The following is a 22,533-nucleotide window of genomic DNA, read 5'->3' as shown; positions in this document are numbered from 1 at the left end:
CTGCAATTTTGTGATTGTGTCAACTCTTAAGGTCCCCCTCCAACCTTTGGAATTCTGTTACGTCTCAACTTTGCCAGTCAGTACCAAGAAGCAAGGGAAAAAAAAGTTTACATTTTCTCTGGTAGAAGGTATAACAGTGCCACCCACTGCTTTTCCAGGGTATCTCCTTGCCTTTTAGGACAGCTGTAGAAAGATGAACTTGCTGTTTCACAACTACTAAATAGCCAGCTCATCCTCTGCCTCACCTTCCTCCGTCTCTCCAACAATGGATTCCTCTACAAGGTTATGCATTCACAGAAGTATTTCAGTCACCAGTAAAGCTGCAAAAAGGAAAACTACCTTTCTATGAGCATGTTCTAGTATAGCTGAAACTGCACAATAGACAAAGACTGAATCACGGAAAAGTGAATTTGTTTACCCTGGAAGTGAGATTTTCTTATACTTTACAATATGTCAGGTTTCTGCTGTCACTACTTATAATGTAATACATATAGTTTCAAGCTGATGGCAAAACTAAACTGCACCATTTGTAAAGATTACTTACTAGTCAGAATGCCCAACTGCTTTCTGTTATATACTTCCACTCATTTTGCGTCATCCCTTCATCAAACCAGAAACAAAATGCCATTCACTACTCCTTTTCAACCTAGGCCACAAGTTATTCTCTAATATCAACATGTCTACCCAACATTTTGTCTTCCGTCCCAGCTTGGAAGAAGCAAGTTTTTAATCCAAAGTTCAGCAGTAATCTGAATTAGTACTACTTGAGCACTGGTAAATCAAGAAGAAAAAAAAAAAAGTGCTCAAGGACAGCTCAAGCTAAAGGGAATACAGATTCCAAGTCATTTCCAAGTTCTCTGCAGTTCTTGAGGTGACAGCATTAAGATGCATATGCATGTTCCTAACAGGACCTTTGCAGAGAAGCAGGTTTCACTGCATATATACTACTTCTTGAAAAATACCTTAAATTTCACTTGACATGTAACTGAAGTGCCAGTCATTCACTGTTAAGAAACACTTCTTATTCTGAGTTCAGTTATTCTTTAAATGAGTAAGCACTGAGGAACTTCCCCCCCCCCCCCCCCGGCACAAAATTAACAATTTTCCACTGGTCCTGAACACCAAGACAGCAGTTAGTACATGAAGTAACCAGACAATTGAGTGAATTCATATTTTGCTACAACTGTTTGACACAGAAGTATAGATCAACTGAAAGAAGGTATTCTTGTGACTCTGAATACAATATGCTTTTAATAGTAATTGTACAAGAGACAAATGTATTCTAGACATTTTTGCATTGTGTGGTACTGTCATGGTTTTATGATTTTTACTTATTGGTATTCCACATCATAACACCATGTAGTGTACCAGGAGTTTAAGAGTTAATGCTCCAGTTCCGTGGTTCGTGGATAGTTCCAGGTAGCTGGCCCCCAGAAGAACTACATTTCCCAGGGGACTTTGCTGCTCTGTTACTATTTCAGTTCAGAGGGAAAGATAAAGATAAAACTGTTTGCAGATCACAAGACACTCCTTTCTCATCCCAGCAGCATCTAGCTCCCCAGCCATCTCACCATCGGCACTAGTGCAAGGCCTACCTTAATTTTGGACACTGTCTCTCATGGTATTGGATTTATTAGCTTAAACTGTAATTATATTGTATCATATTGTGTTATTTTGCATTCAATATCTTGTTTAGTAAATTAGTTTGTTTCTCCTCAGATCGTTGCCGCTGTTTTGTTCTTAGGCCCATCACCCTGCCCTTTTTACCCTTTTCCCTTTCCCGGGGTGTGGCTTCATGGGTCCCCCACCCCATTTGTCATGGAACTGGGCCAAACCAGCCCGTACACCGTTGACAGGTATAATACGTTTAAAATTAAGAAATAAGTCCCAAACATAATGAAATTCATATATTGTATTTGCTAGGCATATCTGACTAAGAACAAGGCATATTCTAGCCCATACTTCAGAGTTACAATGAAGTTTAGGTACATGAACAGGAATATAGTTTAACAATTTACAACTCATTTGGTCTATTTAACAGAAAACCAACCAACTGAAGCAGAACTTCATCATTAAAGCCTTTCACGCTACCATTTTCAACAACATCATATAATGGCTTACTGTCTGTTCCCCAGCAGATATTCTTCCGAGAGTTTTTTTGAATTGTTTCAACAGTTAATGCTAAAGTATTTAACTGGTAACAAAAGAAAGCAAAGTATTTTCCATCAGTCACTACAGCCTGTGATACAAAAGGACGGGTCACATCTGCTTCATTCCAGAATCCTACCAAAAAAAAAAGAAATAAGCTGGTTATAGGACTCAGTTCTCATCAGCATACACAAAGAAGAGAAGGACAATTGTTTTTTCTGAAGAAAAAAACTAGGAGAAACTAAATAGATAAAACACAGCCACTAGTTAAGTTTTTCAAAGATCAGAGACATGCTAGCATAACTGGGTTCTGTACTGGTTCTGTGCTCCTTTTAAGACCTGGACACCAATCACAATGTTAACACAAGCTGAGTGACATAAAACCAAATTAATCAGTCAAGTGACTTTTTGAATTTACGTATGTATATTATTAACACAGCCAAGGCCTGCAAATGATCTAAGTGGAAATAGCTTGATTATTCCATGCCTCACAGGGCAATGAACAGTTGTTCAAAATAGAAACATGCATGCATACATATAATTTTACTAACTTGTCAGACAACACCAAGAATGTTACGTCAATATGAATATTTTAAATAATCTCTGAGCATTAGCAGTCAAAATTGCTTTTGCATAGTTATGCATATCTGCCAGCATACAAGGTGATATTCTTGAAAGATATTCAATGTGTTGCTTCACAACTGAACCTACAAACTACAGGTATCTTCTAGTAACAGTAACTGAATTATATTTATACGAGTTAAGTTCTTCCCTACTTCTCTGGCTCAGTGCTGGAATATGAATACAGTACTGTGAATGTCATGCTGAATGTATTGAGCCCACCACACTTCCAACAGAAGTCAGCTCTCCTTATGTAATGGCGGTTCTAACTGTGACATTTGCATGCGGAAATGTATAGATAATGGCAATTGAGAAGCCAAGAACTAAGATGTGTCCTTCATTCCTCATCTCTTTACTTCCCCTTCCTCAACAGATTCAGGAGATTTCTCTCCATCACTCCCTCACTCCTCTCAGCTTCATTAATAGAGTATATAAGAAATCTTCTCTTGCTAGAACAGGAGATCACAATTCAAATGATTTTCAGGAAGAGGTGCAAATTAAAACTCTGACACAGTACCAGTATTTATTGGAAGAATCACAAACATAAAAAAACCTGCAACGAAATAGTCCTGTTAAAGACAATTTTTTTTCCCTCCTCAGAGGAAAAATTTTCAAAGGGCCCCTCTATTTCAAATCAAGAGGTGAGCTACAAATAACTATTACGAATTGCATTCTTCTGCACTTCTAGTTTTCACTCTCATCAACAGCAGATGACAAGCAAAGCACAGTGAAAGAATATTTAAGAAACTACAGTAGTAACACAAACTTTTACTTGAATGTTTCCAACTACCTGGCAAGAATTTGAAAGAGATCTGTAATTTCAGCTTCAGTTTCTTGAACAACATAAAATTTCAAACTGAAATTACTATCACACTATTTTAAAGTGTTCCCATTTTCAGAAGACATTTCCTCTCAAAAATACTAACTATAATTGGTATTAGCACCCCCAAAAAAAAAAAAACAGCTTTCCATTTGGTTTACTTTCTAAGAGAAGAGAAAGATTGTTATTTGATACCTTGTACACAGTAATCTGCTACCTCTGCTAAAGGAGGTTAGTCAGTCTGACTTTATTTTTATTTTGTGTTATTATACACACTTTTCAGAACTGCAGCGTCTCAGAAGACAAAAATGCAACAACTGTTTCTTGGAGGAAGAAAGCAGAAAATACATCTATCTGCGTCTTCTTAGGGTTTTTTTGTTTGATTTACATAAACAGGCATAAAATCCCAAAGTGATTGTCTTACCTTGATACATTCCCTGTGCTGCTGTCCAAGCAAAGAGACTTGCAATACCATTAGCTCGATAAACAACTTCAATCTGATCTTCAAGATTTGCTATTATAAACCTCCGCCTTTTCAGCTTATCAGGAATAAGATGAAACTGTGTGTGGCCATAACAGCATGGATCTGCTACCTTTGATCCTGTGTCCATCAAAAGAAAAGAGAAATTATAACTGAGTAACAGAATGCTCCTTATAATCCAAATAAAAAGAAAAACCACAATTCTTCACCATCAAAGCCCAAACCACAGAAAGTTAAAAACTCTATCATAAATGTATAAAAACATTGAAATTCTTCCATTTGTGTGCGAATTGAGTGCTTGCCCAATTCTAGAAGTTGGCATAAGAAATATCTTTGACGGATATGCACCAATTCAAAGCAAATTTTTCTGATAATTTTCTATTCAACTCAATTTCTTTAAATGAATCCTGAGACAAAACACAATACGTACAAGAGGATGATACTCCTCATTACATAATCGACATGGAACTATCTATTGAAATTTGTATGTGATGTATAATGGTCATATATTAGAATATATATAAATATATAAATAGATAGCTCTCTCTGCCGAAAGAAGGTGAAAAGTCAGGCAGAACGTTTTTTGGGGAGATTGTTTTTTTAACACAGAAAAAAGTAGCTAACATTTCATGACCAGGAACTCTTACCTATAAATACCTTGTTTTCATACTGTTTTTTGAACAATGGCAGTTTGGATGGTTTGTGATCAACAACAGGAACATCACCAAGATCTGACTCCAGAGGTACAATCTTGAAGAAAAAAAAAAAACAGCTATTTTATAACCTATGTTTCTGATATCAGGAAGAATATACTGTTTTCTGGTCAGGCACAAGAAGGTGAAAGTTTTGCTTACAGACAATATATATATAAATTTTACTGAAAATATTTTTTTCAACAGAACTTCCTGTCTTACAGCAAATGCCAGTACATGCATGTTATATTCATGTTTGAACTTTCTGTAAAATTTAAACACGCTTGTGTGAAATGGCACTAGCAATATAAGCAAAAGTAGTTCTAGCAGCAGTAAAACTAACTTGAAGCAGAAGAGTGAACTTACTCTCATTGCTGTGCATTATGAAACATTTTAAGGGGTGCTAGGTAAATTAAAAACACAGATATCCATGCATAGTCCTGTACCATAGAATCACAGAATTAGCTAGGTTGGAAAAGACCTGCAAGATCACCTAGTCCAACCATCCACCTACCAGCAACAACACCACTAAACCATGTCTCCCAACGCTATATCTAAACGTTTCTTGAACACCTCCAGGGACGGTGACTCCACCACCTCCCTGGGCAGCCCGTTCCAGCGCCTGACCACTCTTTCAGAAAAGTAGAATTTCCTAACATCCAGCCTGAATCTCCCCTGGAGCAACTTGAAGCCATTCCCCCTCGTCCTGTCACTAGTTACAAGAGAGAAGAGGCTGACCCCCAGCTCACTACAACCTCCCTTCAGGTAGTTATAGAGAGCGATGAGGTCTCCCGAGCCTCCTCTTCTCCAGACTGAACAATCCCAGCTCCCTCAGCCGCTCATCATAAGGCCTGTGCTCCAGACCCCTCACCAGCTTCGTCGCCCTCCTCTGAACACGCTCCAGGGCCTCAATGTCTTTTTTACAGTGAGGGGCCCAAAACTGGACACAGTACTCGAGGTGGGGCCTCACCAGTGCTGAGTAAAGAGGGACAATTACTTCCCTACTCCTACTGGCAACACTATTTCTGATACAAGAATAGAACAACATAGAACAAATCCATTAATATTTTAAAACTAATAATTTAAAATATTTATATCCTCACTGTAACTGCTGAAGCCACACATGCTTGTGTGTTCCTACCATTTATTAATGATCTCATTCTCAGAAAAACTTGTCAGAATCACAGCATTTAACTGACTCCTTCTTTAAGCATTAGTGGGACTTTGCTGCACTGACAGCACAGGCAGTAATCAACCACAAATGCAGGTGCTATAGCAAGCAGCAAGGAATTCTTGTATCATGCGTTTGCGCAAGTTTTTTTTTTAAAAACATTTGACAATATAGTAACCTAAGCAAACTGTGCAATCATGTTAGCAAAGAGTTTAACAAATAATTTACAGAAAGTGGAACACAGCTTTTAGTGTGATGGAAAGGAGCAATAGATCCTTAAAGGCTACACAATTAGCACACTGTGAACATAAAGGAAAAGGGTTAGAATACTGGATCACCTTCCAGAATACTCAGAATTTCAAAAATCAACTGTTAAGCAGTATTATAATTTGAATGTGAGCTCTGTTAATAGATATATGCTCTCACTCTATTTGTTTAATTTCCATTTCTCTCATCATCTTATTCTCCTTCACTGATAAAATGACCTTCCATATCATATTCCTTATTTTTGATTCCACTTACTGGCACAACCATGAAACTTAAAAACAACAATCAGCTACTGGTTACAACATATCTAAAGCATGAGTATGACCAATATGAATTTCAGAAGGCTGTATCAATAGCTATACAGCAAGGTGTACAAGTAGTAAGACACAGAAATGTATTAAGTAATTGTTTAAACAGGTCTTGCACATACTACACCACATACTACTACATGGCTTCAGTGGCAAAAACATAAGTTAAAATTCACATTATTAATTTGCTGTTGAAAATATTCACACCTCTGGAAGCTGCTTTGGTACACGGATCTGGAGGTGCGGCTTATCATCTATCTGAAATCGCACAGGGTCGACTCTCCCTTTTCGATGTCCATGAACAACAACTTCCTCACCATGATGCCAGTAATAGTTAACCTCGGGGTTTAGGTCTGAAACAGAACAAAGGAGCAGAGGCAAACAGAGATTATACATTTGTATTTTAAACCCAACGCAGCAGTACAGCAAGAGAAATCCAAACCCACTCACACCGTATGGGACAGCAGCGATGAGATCAACAGCAATGCTCAAGATGCTGCACCAGTGACACTCCTGCAGAGCTCACAGCGCTGCCCAGGAAGCCCGCATCCCTCTCCCACCACCCACCCCCGCTCCGCACCCAGAGAGGAGGCAGCCAACAGGGGGTTGCGCTTGCACAGAAAGGCGGCAAGGGAGGAGACGAGCTGAGTGAGGAATGGCGCGGGTGTGTGATCCTGGTCACGGTAGAGAAACGGCCGCTTCTTGTTCTGGTAGAAGCTTTCCTGTAGGAGCGCATCGCACGCCAGGTCACGCAGCGCGCCCAGGTCCAGCTCCGGCCCCGCTTCGGCCGCGGGCTCCGGCGCTGCTACGGCCCCCGGTGCCGCCGCTCTCTGCTCCAAGGCCTCCGCAGCCCCCATTGCGGCCGCTGCCCCTCCCTGCTCCAAGGCCTCCGCGGCCCCCGCCGCGGGCTCCGGAGGTTTAACGGCCTCCAGCAGCCTTCTGGGCGGCAGCCCTGGCACGAAAACGGTCTTGGTGAAGCTCTGGTACCAGCGGTCGGCGTTGAGGGCGAAAGTCTGTGGGTAAACCATGTACTTGGGCCGCTGCAGCTTCCCGTAGAGCTGAAGCTTTTCCTCGATAGTGGCAGCCTCATGCACCTGCTGGTAGAAGAGCTCCAGACGGCGCCGCTTAGCCGCCTTGCTCTTCGCCGTGTGCGACGCCACGATCGGTGGGTAGAGCGGGGCGGGGGTGGGCGGCGGGGCAACGGGGTTCTGCGAGAACCAGCAACGGCCGTGCCACAGCAACCGCCGCCCCCTGGACGCCGCCATTTTGCGGAGCTGCGGGACAACGGAAGCGCACGGGGCCCACATGAGCAGCTTGATTGGACGGCAGACAGCACGTGAGGAGACAACCTCCAATCAGCGTGCTCCTACGTTGGAGTGAGAGGTGCCGGGAAAAAATAAATAGGGCGGGGATTTAAAATGAGTCACGCGCCCGTCTCCGGGAAGAGTCAGGTAGTTTATGCGCACGCGCTTCGGCTTTCCTGCCGCCTCCTGGGGACGGGAACTAGCGCTCGCAGGAGGCATGGCGGGCAAAGGAGGGGAGCTGGGTTGCTGTCGTGTTCTTCGTCCCTCAGCTCGTGCTCTGGACGGCGAGTGGTTGTACCGTCTTTGCGAGGCAGCTGGGATGCTCAGAAACATGCGAAGTCCTTGGCAGGATTAATATGTTTATTAATTTCTGATTAAGCCTTGAAATAAAATGAGATGCATTGCAAAATGCAACCAGCTTTCATGTTACTCAAATGTTTGTGGCAGAGAAATGAATGTCTGTGAAACTCCCATCTTGATCCATCTAATGAGAGATTACCTGGCTGCTACCCCTTTTTCCTCCATGAAAGCAAAACAGTGATGCTGCCTGCACACTGCGAGTCTTTGTCCTCTTTTGTTCAAGAGTGCCAAGGTTTTTGAGCCAAAGCAGTTTGGGGTCATGAACAAATGCGCTCATCTTCAGTGGTCTGCGGGAAAGTTCAGACTGAGTGATAAATTCTTTCTAAAATTAAAATAAATAATACGTTTAATGAATTGCTTTCTTTTTAGAAGTATGAAGGACAACTAACTTTGTACAAACCGAGAAATAGAGCAGAAATATGAGAAAACTTCTGACAGAATCTGAAAACCTTGATACATATGACTCATTCCAGGATGTGTGGAACACAGTTCAGCCTCGTTTTCTCCGTATCTTCATGGGTGTCCAACCTTTTGGCTTGTCTGAGCCACGCTGAGTGAAGAGGAGTTGTGTTGGGTCACAGACACATATGTCGCTCTGAAAGTAATGCCTCCTATTTATTTCCATGGAAACTACAACCGTATGCATAGTAAATGCTTGATAGAGCAAATTCTCAGCTACAAAACACTATTTTCAACAGTCACAACCATTAGCTATGCATTTTCACCAGCCATGAACACACCTGTAAAAACCTGATCCGCTGCTGCCACTGCTGAAACACACCACCTACTGCCTCGTTGTGGTCTCCATAATGCATCTGTGAGGTTTGATGGCAGTGGCTGCAATTCTTAGTTAGCTCTCAATGTGCTCATCTAAGATTTTTCATGAAATTTTACTCCTCCTGTGCTTCATCATTGACAAAAGTTATTCACAGATGTATATACTGCCAAAAGTGATAACGTGAATAAGGCATGACTGTGAAGCAAGTAACGTTTTTCTCTTATAAAAGTGTGGTAAAGAGACATGATCACATTTTTGAGTTAAATATCTGATTGTAACTCAGTACATTCCATTGGAAAAAAAATGTATTTATGTTGAATGAAAATGGACTTGCAAATATACCAAAAATTTATGATTTTATCACCTATCTTGAAACCTGTTCTCAAATTCCTTTATCAAATGGAAAACATGGCTGCATATTTTTCACGATTCACATGTCTGTGTTTAGACACTGTATCAAAATGCATAACGTTATTTGCCATAACATGAGTTGGCATTGCACTGCACCCCTCCCTTTGCCCAGACACTGCTGACTGCACAACAGTGTGTGGTTGTGAGCGATAGGTATGGAGCAGGGGGCAGCCACACTGCAGCATTACTTCACTTCTTTAACTTCAGCCCAGCTTTCTGCTAAATTGCTGGTCAAAAATGCAATTGTATTTGGAGTAATTTTTGGAATATATGAGAAAGATCAAAATCCATTGTTTGGAGTTGAGATTTTCAAAGAAGTTTTTAATGTGTAGATGGGCAAAAGCTGGTTTGTGGTTAAGACTGTATTAATAAAAGACAAGTACAAATGTGAAGTTACAACCCAGTTAAGTGTTAGGTACTTAAGGGGATCAATTGTTTCATTTTGAATCCAGACACTCTCTTCACCAGATGGGATGAGATGTGACTGAGTTAAAATGGGAGAGTCATATGGGTTTGAGGATTTTAAAATCCATATCTTTCCAATTTGGAAAGAAGGATGTTGTAGGGTACCATGTCAAATGCCTTACTGAAGGCCAGATACATGACATTAGTCGCTCTTCCCTTGTCCTTTGATACAGTTATACCACCATAGAAGGCCACTAGTTTGGTCAAGCAGGATTTGCCCTTGGTGAAGCCATGCTGGTTATCCCATATCACCTCCCAGCTTCCATGTGCCTTAGTACAGCTTTCAGGAGGATCTGCTCCCGGCTCAGAGGTGAGACTGATAGGTCAGTAGTTCCCAGGGTCAAACTTCTTAAAAATTGATGTGATAATTGCCTTTTGCCAGTTCTAGGGACTTCACCTTACCCTGATGACTTTTGAGATATCATTGAGAGTGGCTTGGCAACTGCATCAGCCAGTTCCCTCAAGACTCTGGGATGCATCTTATCAGGACCCATAGATCTGTGGACATTCAGGTTCCTCATGTGGTCACAAACCTGATCTTCACTTACAGCAGGAGGGACATTGCCTCCCCAGTCTCCTCCTTCCAAACCTATTGTTAAAGGGCTACATGACAAGCAGTTTTCAGAGAAGACTGAGATAAAAAAAAGTTTTTGTGTACCTCAGCCTTCTCCTTGTCTGTTGTCACCAGCTTGCCTGTGTCACTCAACTAGCGGGGGTACAACATCCTGGACTTTCAATATCTAAAGGGGAGTTACAGGAAAGAAGGGGACAGACTTTTTAGCAGGGTCTGTGGTGACAGCACAAGGGTTTCAAATTTAAAGAGGGTATGTTTAGGTTGGATATGAGGAAAAAGTCTTTTACAGTGGGAGTGGTAAGGCACTTGAGCAGGTTGCCCAGAGATGTGATGGATGCCCCATCTCTGGAGACTTTCAAGGCCAGGCTGACCAGGCTCTGAGCAACCTGGTCTAGCTGTGGATGTCCCTGTTCATTGCAGGGTGGTTGGACTAGATCATCTTTAAAGGTCCCTTCCAATTCTAAGGATTCTGTGATTCTGTGGTAAGTTTTCTGTTTGCCATGCACATAACTTCTCAGAAAGTCCAGACTTCTTTTTTTTCTCTCTCTCTGGATATATTAATGGAATTTGACTCCTCCCTCACAAAGCACTGAAGGTATGAGACCTTAGATTTTGATGATTGGACATTTAGGCAGCAACCTCCTCCTTTTCGTTATCCCACATACTACAATGTCCAAGTACATTGGAAGCTTATTTTTTCCTTGATTGATAAAGGACACTGGCAAAATTTAGTGCCTTGTAATCACAGAAAGACATATGAACTCAGATAAAAACTTACATAAAATCACCATTACAATTCCTAGATACTCATAGAATCATAGAATGGTTTGGGCTGGAAGGGACCTGTAAGATCATCTAGTTCCAACCCCCCTGCTATAGGCAGAGACACCTCCCACTAGATGAGGTTGCTTTAAGCCCCATCCAGCCTGGCCTGGAATGCTTCCAGAGAGGGGGCGTCCACAAGCTCACTGGGCAACCTGTTCCAGTGTCTCACCATCCTCAGAGTAAAGAATTCCTTCCTAATATCTAGTCTAAATCTACCCTCTTCTAGTTTAAAGCCATTTCCTCTCATCCTGTCACTACACACCCTTATAAAAAGTCCTTCCCCAGCTTTTCTATAGACCCCCTTCAGGTACTGGAAAGCTGCTATAAGATCCCCCTGGAGTCTTCTCCAGGCTGAAGAGCCCCAACTCTCTCAGTCTGTCCTCATAGGGGAGGTGCTCCAGCCCTCTGGTCATCTTTGTGACCCTCCTCTGGACCTGCTCCAACAGCTCCATGTCATTCTTGTGTTGAGGGCCCCAGAACCAGACACAGTTTTCCAGATGGGGTCTCATGAGAGCAGAGTAGAGGGGCAGAATCACCTCCCTCAACCTGCTGGTCACGCTTCTCTTGATGCAACCCAGGCTATGGTTGGCCTTCTGGGCTGCAAGCCCACATTGCTGGCTCATGTTGAGTCTTTCATGAACCAACACCCCCAAATCCTTCTCCTCAGGGCTGCTCTTATGCCATTCTCCACACAACCTGTATTTGCGCTTGCAGGTACGTGACTAGACTGTACCTATTATTTCATACAAGGGATTGTATTACATCCATCAGGATTACTGATTTTATGCTACTCTTAAAAAACTTTCTCATCATACTGTCAAATTAGAACAACACTGTGAACAAATTTTGCATAGGATATTTTAAACCTTCAAAAGCACAATACAGAATGAAAAAGAACTAAATGTGAGTGATGAAGCAAGTGACTATTTAAAGGTTTGATTTTTATTTTCCTTACTTTATTTAAAGGCTGTCAATGGTTTCTGCACTCTGATATTGACTATAACGGTGGATAAGAGGTGTCAGGAAGTGCTATGCTTTAACATACACTAAAAATCCTTGATCTTCTGATGTTCTAGTCACAGGTCGACCTTATTTGCTTTGTGTACATTGTACTATAATTCATCTTGATGTAGGAACTGCAAACACTTGGATAAAAGGGTCCAATAGACAGTGTGGTTAAAGATACTGGCATGTTTTTTTCTGGCAGCTCCATACTAAGTTTTTGATTATATGTTATCCAACCATAGATCTCTCTTTTCCAAAAAGCAACTAACCATTAAAAAACTATCTATTTTCTTTCCTTACTGAAAGAACCACTCTGCAATATCAAAATTATCCTAAATTGATCTTTATATTGGTTAAATTAATGCTTAAATGCATGGGTGTCCATCCTTTTGGCTTGCCTGGGCTTCACTGAGTGAACAGGAATTCCCTTGGGCTGCATATGCAAGGTCACTCCGAAAATAATGTCTCCTATTTATTTCCATGGAAATTACAACTGATATAAAGAGCACAGTAACACTATCTGATAAAGCATAATCTCAGCTATAAAACACTGTTTTTCGACCTAGTCACCACCATAAACTATGCATTTTCACCAGCAATGAACTAGAGCCTGCATGCTGTGCTCCGTCTCTGCGTTGGCGGAGGTGAGCCACTGTCGCTGTCATCGCTGCTGAAATGCACCACCAACTGCCTCACTGTGCTCACATCTACTGACTGGTCTGCATAAACATTAACAAGTGTCTATGAATGTCAGTGGGTGCCATTTTTTCTGCGTGGAGGAATTCAGTGGCACACCCTTGCTTCATACGCACTTCCATGTCAAACACCATTCTGTCAGGCTGTCCCTCTGCTGCCATCTGGCACATGGCAATGACATGTAATGGAATACTTGTGGGAAGGTTCAACCTCTACCACCAACATCTGCCTCTTATAACATGGGCCAATATAATAAAATAGAAGGCATTAATTTCCAAGAAGCCCTCATAAAATATATAATATAGTTCATGTATATAAATAACAAAACTTATTTGAATCTTTGATGTTTTTTATTAAAACAACAAAAAAAAAGAGGGCAACAAAAACACAGAACTAGTGGGATGTTTGACCCTGTTTTTGTGAAACCAGTGCATCAGGCTGGTTTGATGTCTGTGGCTGCCATTCTTAGTGAGCTCTCTTAGTGAGTTGTCTGAGATTTTGAAGTAGTCCTCCAGTACTTCATCCCTGAAAACAGTTGTTCAAAAATGTACGTACTGCCAAAAAGAAATGGCATGAATAAGGTGTGACTGTGAAGTGAGGAATGTTTTTCTCTGGTAAGAGGGCTTATAAAAGTAAAGAGACATGGTCAGATTTTTGAGTTGAATGCCTGATTGCAACTCTAGAGACTCCATTTGAAAATTCCCAGGTCATGTACTTGTATCAGCTGAAAATGGAGTTGCAAACATAACAAAAAAATGATGACTTTTTGGCAATCTTGAAACCTGTTCTCAAATTCCTTCATCAAACTGGAATGCAAGGCTACGCATTTTTTGCTGTTCACAGGACTATGTTTAGCCAGTGAATCCCGGGACTGGGCCAGGCCACTTGGTGAGGCAGAGCTGCAGCGGCAGTGGAGGACAGATGGTGCAGGGCAGTGGGCAGGCCGCAGTACTAGCTGGGCTGGGCCACGTGCTGGCCACTGGTTAGACATGCCTGGTTAAACAGAACCTAGATTAGAAAACTCATACCTCAAATGCTCAGTAGAAATTCTTAAAGTGAACACCATAGCCTGACACTGAATCTCTAAAACAGAACCAAGAATGAAAATTGTCTCTCAGTTGCAAATTAAATGCAATTGGAGATGGTTAGAAGTCCAAAGGTAGCTCAGAAAATAATGCAGACAACCTTATTGAAGCTCCTCTGTAGGTAGATGTTGTCGGAAAGGCAGATTCATTGCCTGGTGTGCAGTAAAACAATCTCACACACAGAAATGAGATAATGATTTATGGCCAAGTTGTGCAGGTTTGGGCTCTACATGGTCTCCCACAGAGCTAACATACCCCGGGATTTTCATGATGCTTTTTTATGCATATTATCACCTGACTACTTCTCTTATACAGTCTTTGGCTTAAAGATGGGGCAAATCTCCCTTCCTGCAAGTTACTCTAGTCATGCTATTTAACTACATGTTTTTGTTTTTTTTTTTTCCAAGATGCTCCTATCTTCAAAGACAAGTTAAACTGTCACGTTGTGATTAAGAGTTCCTCTGTTTAATCACTTTAGCAGTTTCAAGGATTGTCATCCTGACCTAGATATAAGTGCATATTTGCTATATCTAAGGATACACATACCAAGACTTGTACAAAAATTAGTTCCTGCTTGACTGACAGTTCCCCTCTTTGAGATTTATCTTGCAATACAGATTAGCCAATTTTTCTCTTTTTCTCTGAGGTTTTGTTAATTAATATCAAGTAACACTTAGAGATACACTGTGATTTAACATATAAACAGACAAAAGCTAACTTTGCTAGAAATGCAGCTGCTGTGGCTTGGACCACAGTGCATAAATTCAAATAAATCCATAAATTTAAATCAGGAAACCACGAAGATGAGCACAAGCCCAGTAATTGGTCTTACTAGCAATGTGAACTATCTGTTGGATTATTTAATGAAATGCATTCTGATCCCATGGGTTTCCTGGTTATCACACACTTCCCTCAATTTTCTTACTCATCCAAAGGCAATGATGTGCATCTCCCAAACTTAGTTCCTTCATTTCCTTATATTTAAATAAATATTTATACTTACACAAATAAGTAAAACGTAGTATGAGTAATATCAGAGTTATAAGAACAAGAGTAATATTCCTTGAGTACGGTCCAATCCTAAATAGGTATTAAAACTGTTCCAAGTGCAGTTCATGTATTTCTTTTGATTTTTAGCTACAGAGAAGCTCTCTTCAGCTCTCCACTTCTCCCATATATTTGCCTTTATCTTCGTGTAATCAACCCAAAAGTTAATCCCTTTTACCACAGTATTCATTGTTAGGAGCACCAGATAAGGTCCTTTCCACTTCTTGGCCAAAGATTCATCTTCACAGGTTCAGAGATATACTTGGTCTCCTGGTTTACAGGAATATACAGGCACATCCAGGGACACTGGAGACCTTAACTGCAATGGAGGGAAGAAGCGACTCTTGCCAAATACAAGACAAGAGATATTTGTTAAGTATTTGATCACAAGCTATATGCATCTGATTGCTTTTTCCCATCAAATTTATAGTATATGGTTTTCCATACAAGATTTCAAAAGGACTAACTCCTTCCATATCTTGGGGTAATGTGAATTCTCAACAATGCCAGAGGGAGAACTTTTACCCATTTTTGTACTCAAATGTGTTCCTTGACATAATTTTCCAATCTATCTTTTTAATGTTTGATTCATTCTCTCTGCCTGACCACTTGACTGCAGTCTCCATGGAGTCTGTAAGTCCCATTTCATTTGAATCTCAATATTCCATAGGTTATTTCTGCTATGAGGTCTTCTATCTGATGAGAGTCCTCCTGGAATACCAAATCTTGAAATTATTTCTTTGAGTAAAAATTTGATTACTTCTCTTGCTAGGTTTGGCACTGGAATGCCTCAGGCCACCCTGAAAAGGTGTCAGCCAATACTAATGACTATTTATACCTGTTACATTTCAGTAATTTAGAAAAATAAACTTGCCAATATTCCAGGTACAGAACCTCTTCTTACCTTTCCTGGGGCAAGGGCTCCTCTGAATTTTAGGATTATTTTTAAGACAAATCCTGCACCTCTGTACAGTACTTTTGGCAAACAGTAACAATGTACCTTCTTACTGCTTCAACTAGAGCTTCTATATTACTTCAGGGGTGACCATTGCATATCCAGCACTCCATTTCCCTTTAGCCGCAAGTCTGCTCCCATCAGTGAACAGCTCCCAGTCAGGATTTTCCAGAGGTAATCTTTTAGGTCTGGCTGGCTAGAATGTACTTGTTCAGTTGCTTGCAAACAGTCACAATAGTTTTTCTCCCTCCTTTAAAGGCAACAATGATGCTGGGTTTAGAATACTTGACATTTTCAATGTCACATCAACAAAGTAATTGCTGAGTTCCTACTTTGCCATTGTTCCAATTATTTAGCCATTACATTACCAAACAGGGTAGTGCTGTACTTAAATCTCTGAGGAACCACCATTCAGCGTAGCTGAGCCTTTCATCCCATCAGGCTTTCCCATTCAAAAACAAGCAATTTCTGACTCTGCTTTTCCAAGAGAATGAAAAAGAAAGTGTCTTTCAAATTTCAAACTGTAAACATTAGAATCAGCTATAGTAGTCAGCAAAGACTCCCGTCACCGCCACACTAGAAGTCCAATGTGCTATCCATTGCGCATTAAGAACAGAGTAAGACTAGTAAGAATACTAGTTGAAATACTCCAATTTTACCTATTAAAAAACATATTTTCGTGATTATTGGTTAGTGTGAGATTTGAGAGCTATTAATCAAATAGTTACTGATGTGCATCCTATAGTACCAGCCCTTACACTGCTAATGTTTTTCTTCCTTGTCATCTTCTATTGCTCCATAGTGCTTGTATCCTAGCAGAAGGTACTGTCATTGCCTTCTTTTGCTGCACACACTTGTTTTTCTTTGCTTCCTGCTCACAAGAATTCCTGTAATTGTAATTCCACTGGCTTGTGCCTGCCAGGTGTTATCTTCCAGAATGCTAATCCAGTTCTTGTTCATATCAGAAGTTATCTGATTTCTTAATTTCATAGAATGGCTTAGGTTGGAGGAGACCTTAGAGACTGTTTAGTTCCAGCCCCTCTGCCATGAGCAAAGTTGCCAGCCACTAGATCAGGCTGCCCAGAATCCCATCCAGTCTGGCCTTGAATGCCTTCTGGAGATCAGGCATCCACAACCTCTCTGGGCATCCTGTTCCAGCACCTCACCATTCTCTGAATAAAAAAATTCTTCCTAACTCCTAACACTGAACCTAAATCTCCCATCTTTTAGTTTAAAGCCATTCCCCCTTGTCCTGTCACTATCAGACTGTGTAAAAAGTAAGTCTCCCGCCTGCTTGTAATCTCCCTTCAAGTACTGGAATGCCATGGTGACATCCCCCTGGAGCCTTCTCTTCAAGCTAAACAGGCCCAACTCCCTCAACCTATCTTTATAGGAGAAATTCTCCAACCCTTTGGTCATCTTCATGGCCCTCCTGGGCCCACTCCAACAACTCCACATCACTACTGTACTTGGGGCCCCAGGCTTGGACACAGTGCTCCAGATGAGGCCTTGCAAGGGCAGAGGAGGACAATCACCTCCCTCTCCCTGCTGGCCACCTCTTTTTTGATGCAGCCCAGGATACTGTGCTCTTCTGGACTGCAAGAGCACGCTGCTGGCTTATGTCCAGCTTCTCATCCATCAGGAGCTCCAAGTCTTTCTCCACAAGCTGCTCTCAGTGTGTTCTCACACTCTGTACTCATATCTGGGATTGTTTTGACCAAAGTGCAACACCTTGCATTTGGTCTTGTTAAGCCTCATTAGATTCTCAACTCCCCATTTTTTGAGTGTTTCCGAGTCCCACCACGTTGCACCTCTCCCTTCTATTGTCTCAACTGCACTCCCCTTCTGACTGGCCTCCACCTGGACATAGAGCCATTCACAACAACTGTCTGGCTACAGCCATCAAGCAAATTCTTTATCCTCCTAATAGTCTGGCCTTCAAATCCATATCTCTCCAATTTAGAGATAAAGATCTGGTGTGGGAAACATAAAGGCATTGCACAAGTCCAGGTAGATGACATCAGTTGCCCTTCCCCTGTCCACCAATGCCATCATTCCATCATAGAAGGTCACCAGATTGATCAGGCATGATCACAGAATCATAGAATTAGCAAGGTTGGAAAAGACCTGCAAGATCATCCAGTCCAACCATCCGCCTACCAGCAACAACACCACTAAACCATGTCTCCCAACGCTATATCTAAACGTTTCTTGAACACCTCCAGGGATGGTGACTCAACCACCTCCCTGGGCAGCCCATTCCAGCGCCTGACCACTCTTTCAGAAAAGTAGAATTTCCTAACATCCAGCCTGAATCTCCCCTAGAGCAACTTGAAGCCATTCCCCCTCGTCCTGTCACTAGTTACAAGAGAGAAGAGGCTGACCCCCAGCTCACTACAACCTCCCTTCAAGTAGTTATAGAGAGTGCTAAGGTCACCTCTGAGCCTCCTCTTCTCCAGACTGAACAATCCCAGCTCCCTCAGCCGCTCCTCATAAGGCCTGTGCTCCAGACCCCTCACCAGCTTCGTCACCCTCCTCTGAACACGCTCCAGGGCCTCAATGTCTTTCTTGCAGTGAGGGGCCCAGAACTGGACACAGTACTCGAGGTGGGGCCTCACCAGTGCTGAGTAAAGAGGGACAATTACTTCCCTACTCCTACTGGCAACACTATTTCTGATACAAGCCAGGATGGCATTGGCCTTCTTGGCCACCTGGGCACACTGCTGGCTCATGCTCAGCCAAGCATCAACCAATACCCCTAGGTCCATTTCTTCCACACAATCCTCCAGCCATTCTGCCCCAAGCCTGTAGCGTTGCCTGGGGTTGTTGTGGCCAAAGTGCAGAACCCAGCACTTGGTCTTGTTGAACCTCATCCCATTGGCTTCAGCCCAGAGATCCAGCCTGTCCAGATCTCTCTGGGGGAGAGTAGGGCCTTGCTACTCCCAGGCAGATTGACACTTCCTGCCCTTGGTGAAGCCATGCTGGCTGTCTCCAATCACCTCCTCAATTTCTTCAACAAGTCCTGTCCCATGAGAGGTAAAGGACATTCTGATATATATAAAAACTCGTGAGTTCAAATCTTATCTAGCATGTTCCAGTACCTCACCACATTCTTTCTAAGAAGAAATTTTCCCAATATCCAATCTAAAATTCCCCTAGCACAACTTAAGGCTGTTACCTCTTGTCCTATCATTAGTTATCTGGGAAAACAGACCTACCCTCCCCTCACTACACTCTCCTTTCAGTTAGCTGTAGAGAGCTATAAGGTCTCCCTTGAGCATCCTCTTTTCCAGGCTGAACAATCACTGTTCCCTCAGCTGATCACCATAAAACTTGTGCTTCAGACCTTTCACCAGCTTTGTTGCTCTTCTTTGGGCAAGTGTCAGGACCTCAATGTCTTCCTTACAGTGAGGGGCTCAAAACTGAACACAGTACTTGAGTTGTGGCCTCGCCAGTGCCGAGTACAGAGGGATGATCCAGTGCACCTCAGCAACAACTCCCTGCTCAACCAAGCTTTCTTCCCCACTGGCTCATCTTACATCACAGGGGGACAGCCTGTTCCTGTGCCTTTCAGATTTCCTTCTTGAGGAATGACCAGCATTCCTGGACCCCTTTGCTTTACTGGACTAACTCCCAAGGGATTCTTCCAACCATTGTTCTAAACAGTTCAGATTTTGCCCTCCAGAAGTCCAAGGTAGGAGTTTAGCTGATCCCTCTCCTGATTCACCAAGAATAGAGAACCCAATCGTTTTGTGGTTGCTATGCCCAAGGCAGCTTCTGAGCACCATGTCTCCCACCTGTCCACTGTTTGTAAACAGCAAGTCAACCGGAACAGCACACATGGTATGCTCTCTTACCAGCTGCATCAGGAAGTTACCTACCACATAGTCCAGGAGCCTCCTAGACTACTTCCTTTGTGCTGTATTTCCAGTAAATGTCTGGTAAGTTGAAGTCCCCCAGGAGACCAATGGCTGGTGGTTGTGTGACTTCCAGTTGCTTGTGGAATGCTTCTGCCTTTTCATCCTGGTTGGGTAGTCTACAATAGATTCCCATCAGGATGTCAGCCTTGGTGGTCTTCCCCCTGATCCTTACCCATAAGGACTCGATCTTATCATTCCCAGCATTAAACTCTACAACATTAACACTCCTTAACATAGAGAGCCACTCCACCACTCCTCCTTCCTTGTCTATCCCTTTTGAAAAGCCTTTTGCTCTCCATTGCAGCCATGCTTACTTGACTGACAACAGAGGGATGACGTAGCAATTTTCCTGTTTCTGAACCTCAGAAATCAAAGTACATGTGAAATGTACTAATTCAGGGATGAACTAGACATTTTGGCACACTTGGCATTTCAGGTGTAGAAGCTGTTCAAATGCACATATTTCTTCAGTAACTTTCTCCGGAACTTCAGGCACAACATGACTGTGATAACCAGGATCGCATAATGAAGGTGTATTTTATCCAAAGCCGAAAAGAGAGTAAGAGGTTTGAATTTCCTTTACCTGTCCATGTTGGATTTGCTTAGTGTTCCATGAGAGTAACTTCCAAATCTGCAGCTCCTGCAAAAGGATTTAGTTCTCACACCTGCTAAGCTGTTTCTTTCATGCCTGTGCTGCTGTACTGACACTGTTTCCCTCCTAAGAGAACTGCAGCTTCATTTAGAAGGAAGAGATGGGAGATAACAATGAGATTAAAGTACATCAAATCAGGAAATCTCAAAAGGGAGCCACAAGCTAGGCATTGGTTTTGTTGCAGACAAAGTAACAAAAGATACTGTAGTTTCAGATTCTTGAGCATTGATGGCAAACTGTTGGCCCATCTGAGTATATGATGAGAGTTAATGATGTCCCATGCTGATTCTCATAGAAAGTTAGATTTTATACAACTTGGAAACAGGTTAGACATCACTTCTGAAAGGTCACAGTGAAGAGTCTCTAGAGCTGTGAAAAAGTTACTTATCTTTGTTGGGTGTTCATATGTTAATATAATCTCAAGGCCTTAGAAGAAGACCAAAGCACCGTTTTGCTGAACATCATATCCTACATGTACATAATAAATAATTTGCTTCGTAGTGTACTTCTCAGTGTGCCAGACTGTAGACAACATACTTTTCAAATTATTATTCTAAACAACTAAGTTTATTTTAAAATTTCACAGAACAACAGAGCTAGCCAATGTCTCTCAATGTTTGGACAGATTTTGATCCTTGCTTTTTTATTATGACCTTGAGGGATGGGGACTAGATTTCAACCAAACAGGAATATCTCTATTTCTAATCAGTTAAGTTCAATTGCCTGTGTAGCCATAAGCTTTATTGGTGACTCAGGGCTAGATCCACAAAATAACTTTACTGAGGACTTTATATCACCCTCTCATAACTTATAAAATCTTGGACCAGCACTAGAACGCCGCTATTTATAGACAAAGTTAATAGAGTAACTAAAATGTATGGGGTATTATGGGACTGGAATAGATCTCTCCTGAAGGTCTTTTCACACTCTTATTGGCACAGCTCTGTTAAAAACACATTCCAAAAGTTTAAAAGTTCATTATTCCTCAGAGAACACGTGATATAGACATTCATTGGAGATAAAGAGAGTGCCATATTCATGCTTACATTCTCTATCTCTGACTGACTCGTTGGTTAGAGAGTGCCAGCTGCTTCCTGCCCTCTTCAGTTGGGATTTCTATCTTTAAAGATATATTTTCATATATAGTGTACAACATTTGTCACCTGAAGTACAGTGAGACTGTACGCACTATGTAAAATTCCACATATTGTAATAGACACAATCTGAACTGTTGACAGATGTTCATTATTTTATGATTTATGTCCTTAGCTTATTAGCTTAGAGATTATATGTTACAACAACAGCTGCTGGATAATAATTTAAACAACTCATTCAGTATATACATGCATTAGGGATAAGCCACTACCATCTTTCCTAACTAAAATCCATCAACACAAAAAGATAGAATTTCCAAATATCTTAAGAGGAATGTAAAATTCATGTGATAGGCTGAACTCTATTACACATCCTTCAAAATGAAGGTGCTTCTACAACTCTATAGCACTTCAAGCAGCACCATCTGAGTTAAGCTGCATTATGTTTCGACTGTTATTTTAGTGTAGCTTCTCAAAGAAATTTCTTTTGTTCTACAATTGAATGTGTTCCTGAATAAATCAAAGGTCACTCTCCTGCCCACAAATTTTAAGCAAAATGTGTTAAAGGACTATGGGAAAAATAGATTTCTTAGTCAGTTTTTTATAGTATTTCAGTGCTATTGTAGCAATTATGAAATAATACCTAACACATTTCCCATGCATTTTGGGGAACATCCAAATAGCAGGTATTCCATATTTGATCTCTCAGGCCATTGCATACATATAAGGCAAATTTTTGTAAGGTTTATTTTATGAGTAGACAATCCAGGAGCATGAGGTAGTTCTAGCCTTTATTTTTTGAGATAACTTAGTATTAAATGAAAAATCTTATTGTGAAATTAACGATTTCTTCT

General features: G+C 41.5%; 1 protein-coding gene across 1 annotated transcript; it reads right to left on the bottom strand.

The window, feature by feature from the left end:
* On the bottom strand, window positions 1,895-7,823 carry MRPS30 (mitochondrial ribosomal protein S30). Its single transcript, XM_021381341.1, has 5 exons — window positions 7,089-7,823; window positions 6,716-6,861; window positions 4,718-4,820; window positions 4,014-4,190; window positions 1,895-2,283 (listed from the first exon to the last, which is right to left on the bottom strand). Exons 1-5 carry the CDS (start codon window positions 7,813-7,815, stop codon window positions 2,015-2,017), a joined length of 1,422 nt encoding a protein of 473 aa, XP_021237016.1. The 5' UTR covers window positions 7,816-7,823; the 3' UTR covers window positions 1,895-2,014.

The sequence above is a fragment of the Numida meleagris genome, chromosome Z (assembly GCF_002078875.1).
Source record: "Numida meleagris isolate 19003 breed g44 Domestic line chromosome Z, NumMel1.0, whole genome shotgun sequence".
Classification (NCBI taxonomy): domain Eukaryota; kingdom Metazoa; phylum Chordata; class Aves; order Galliformes; family Numididae; genus Numida; species Numida meleagris.
The sequence above is the reverse complement of the archived record's forward strand: the minus strand, read 5'-3'. Positions and strand labels throughout refer to the sequence as shown.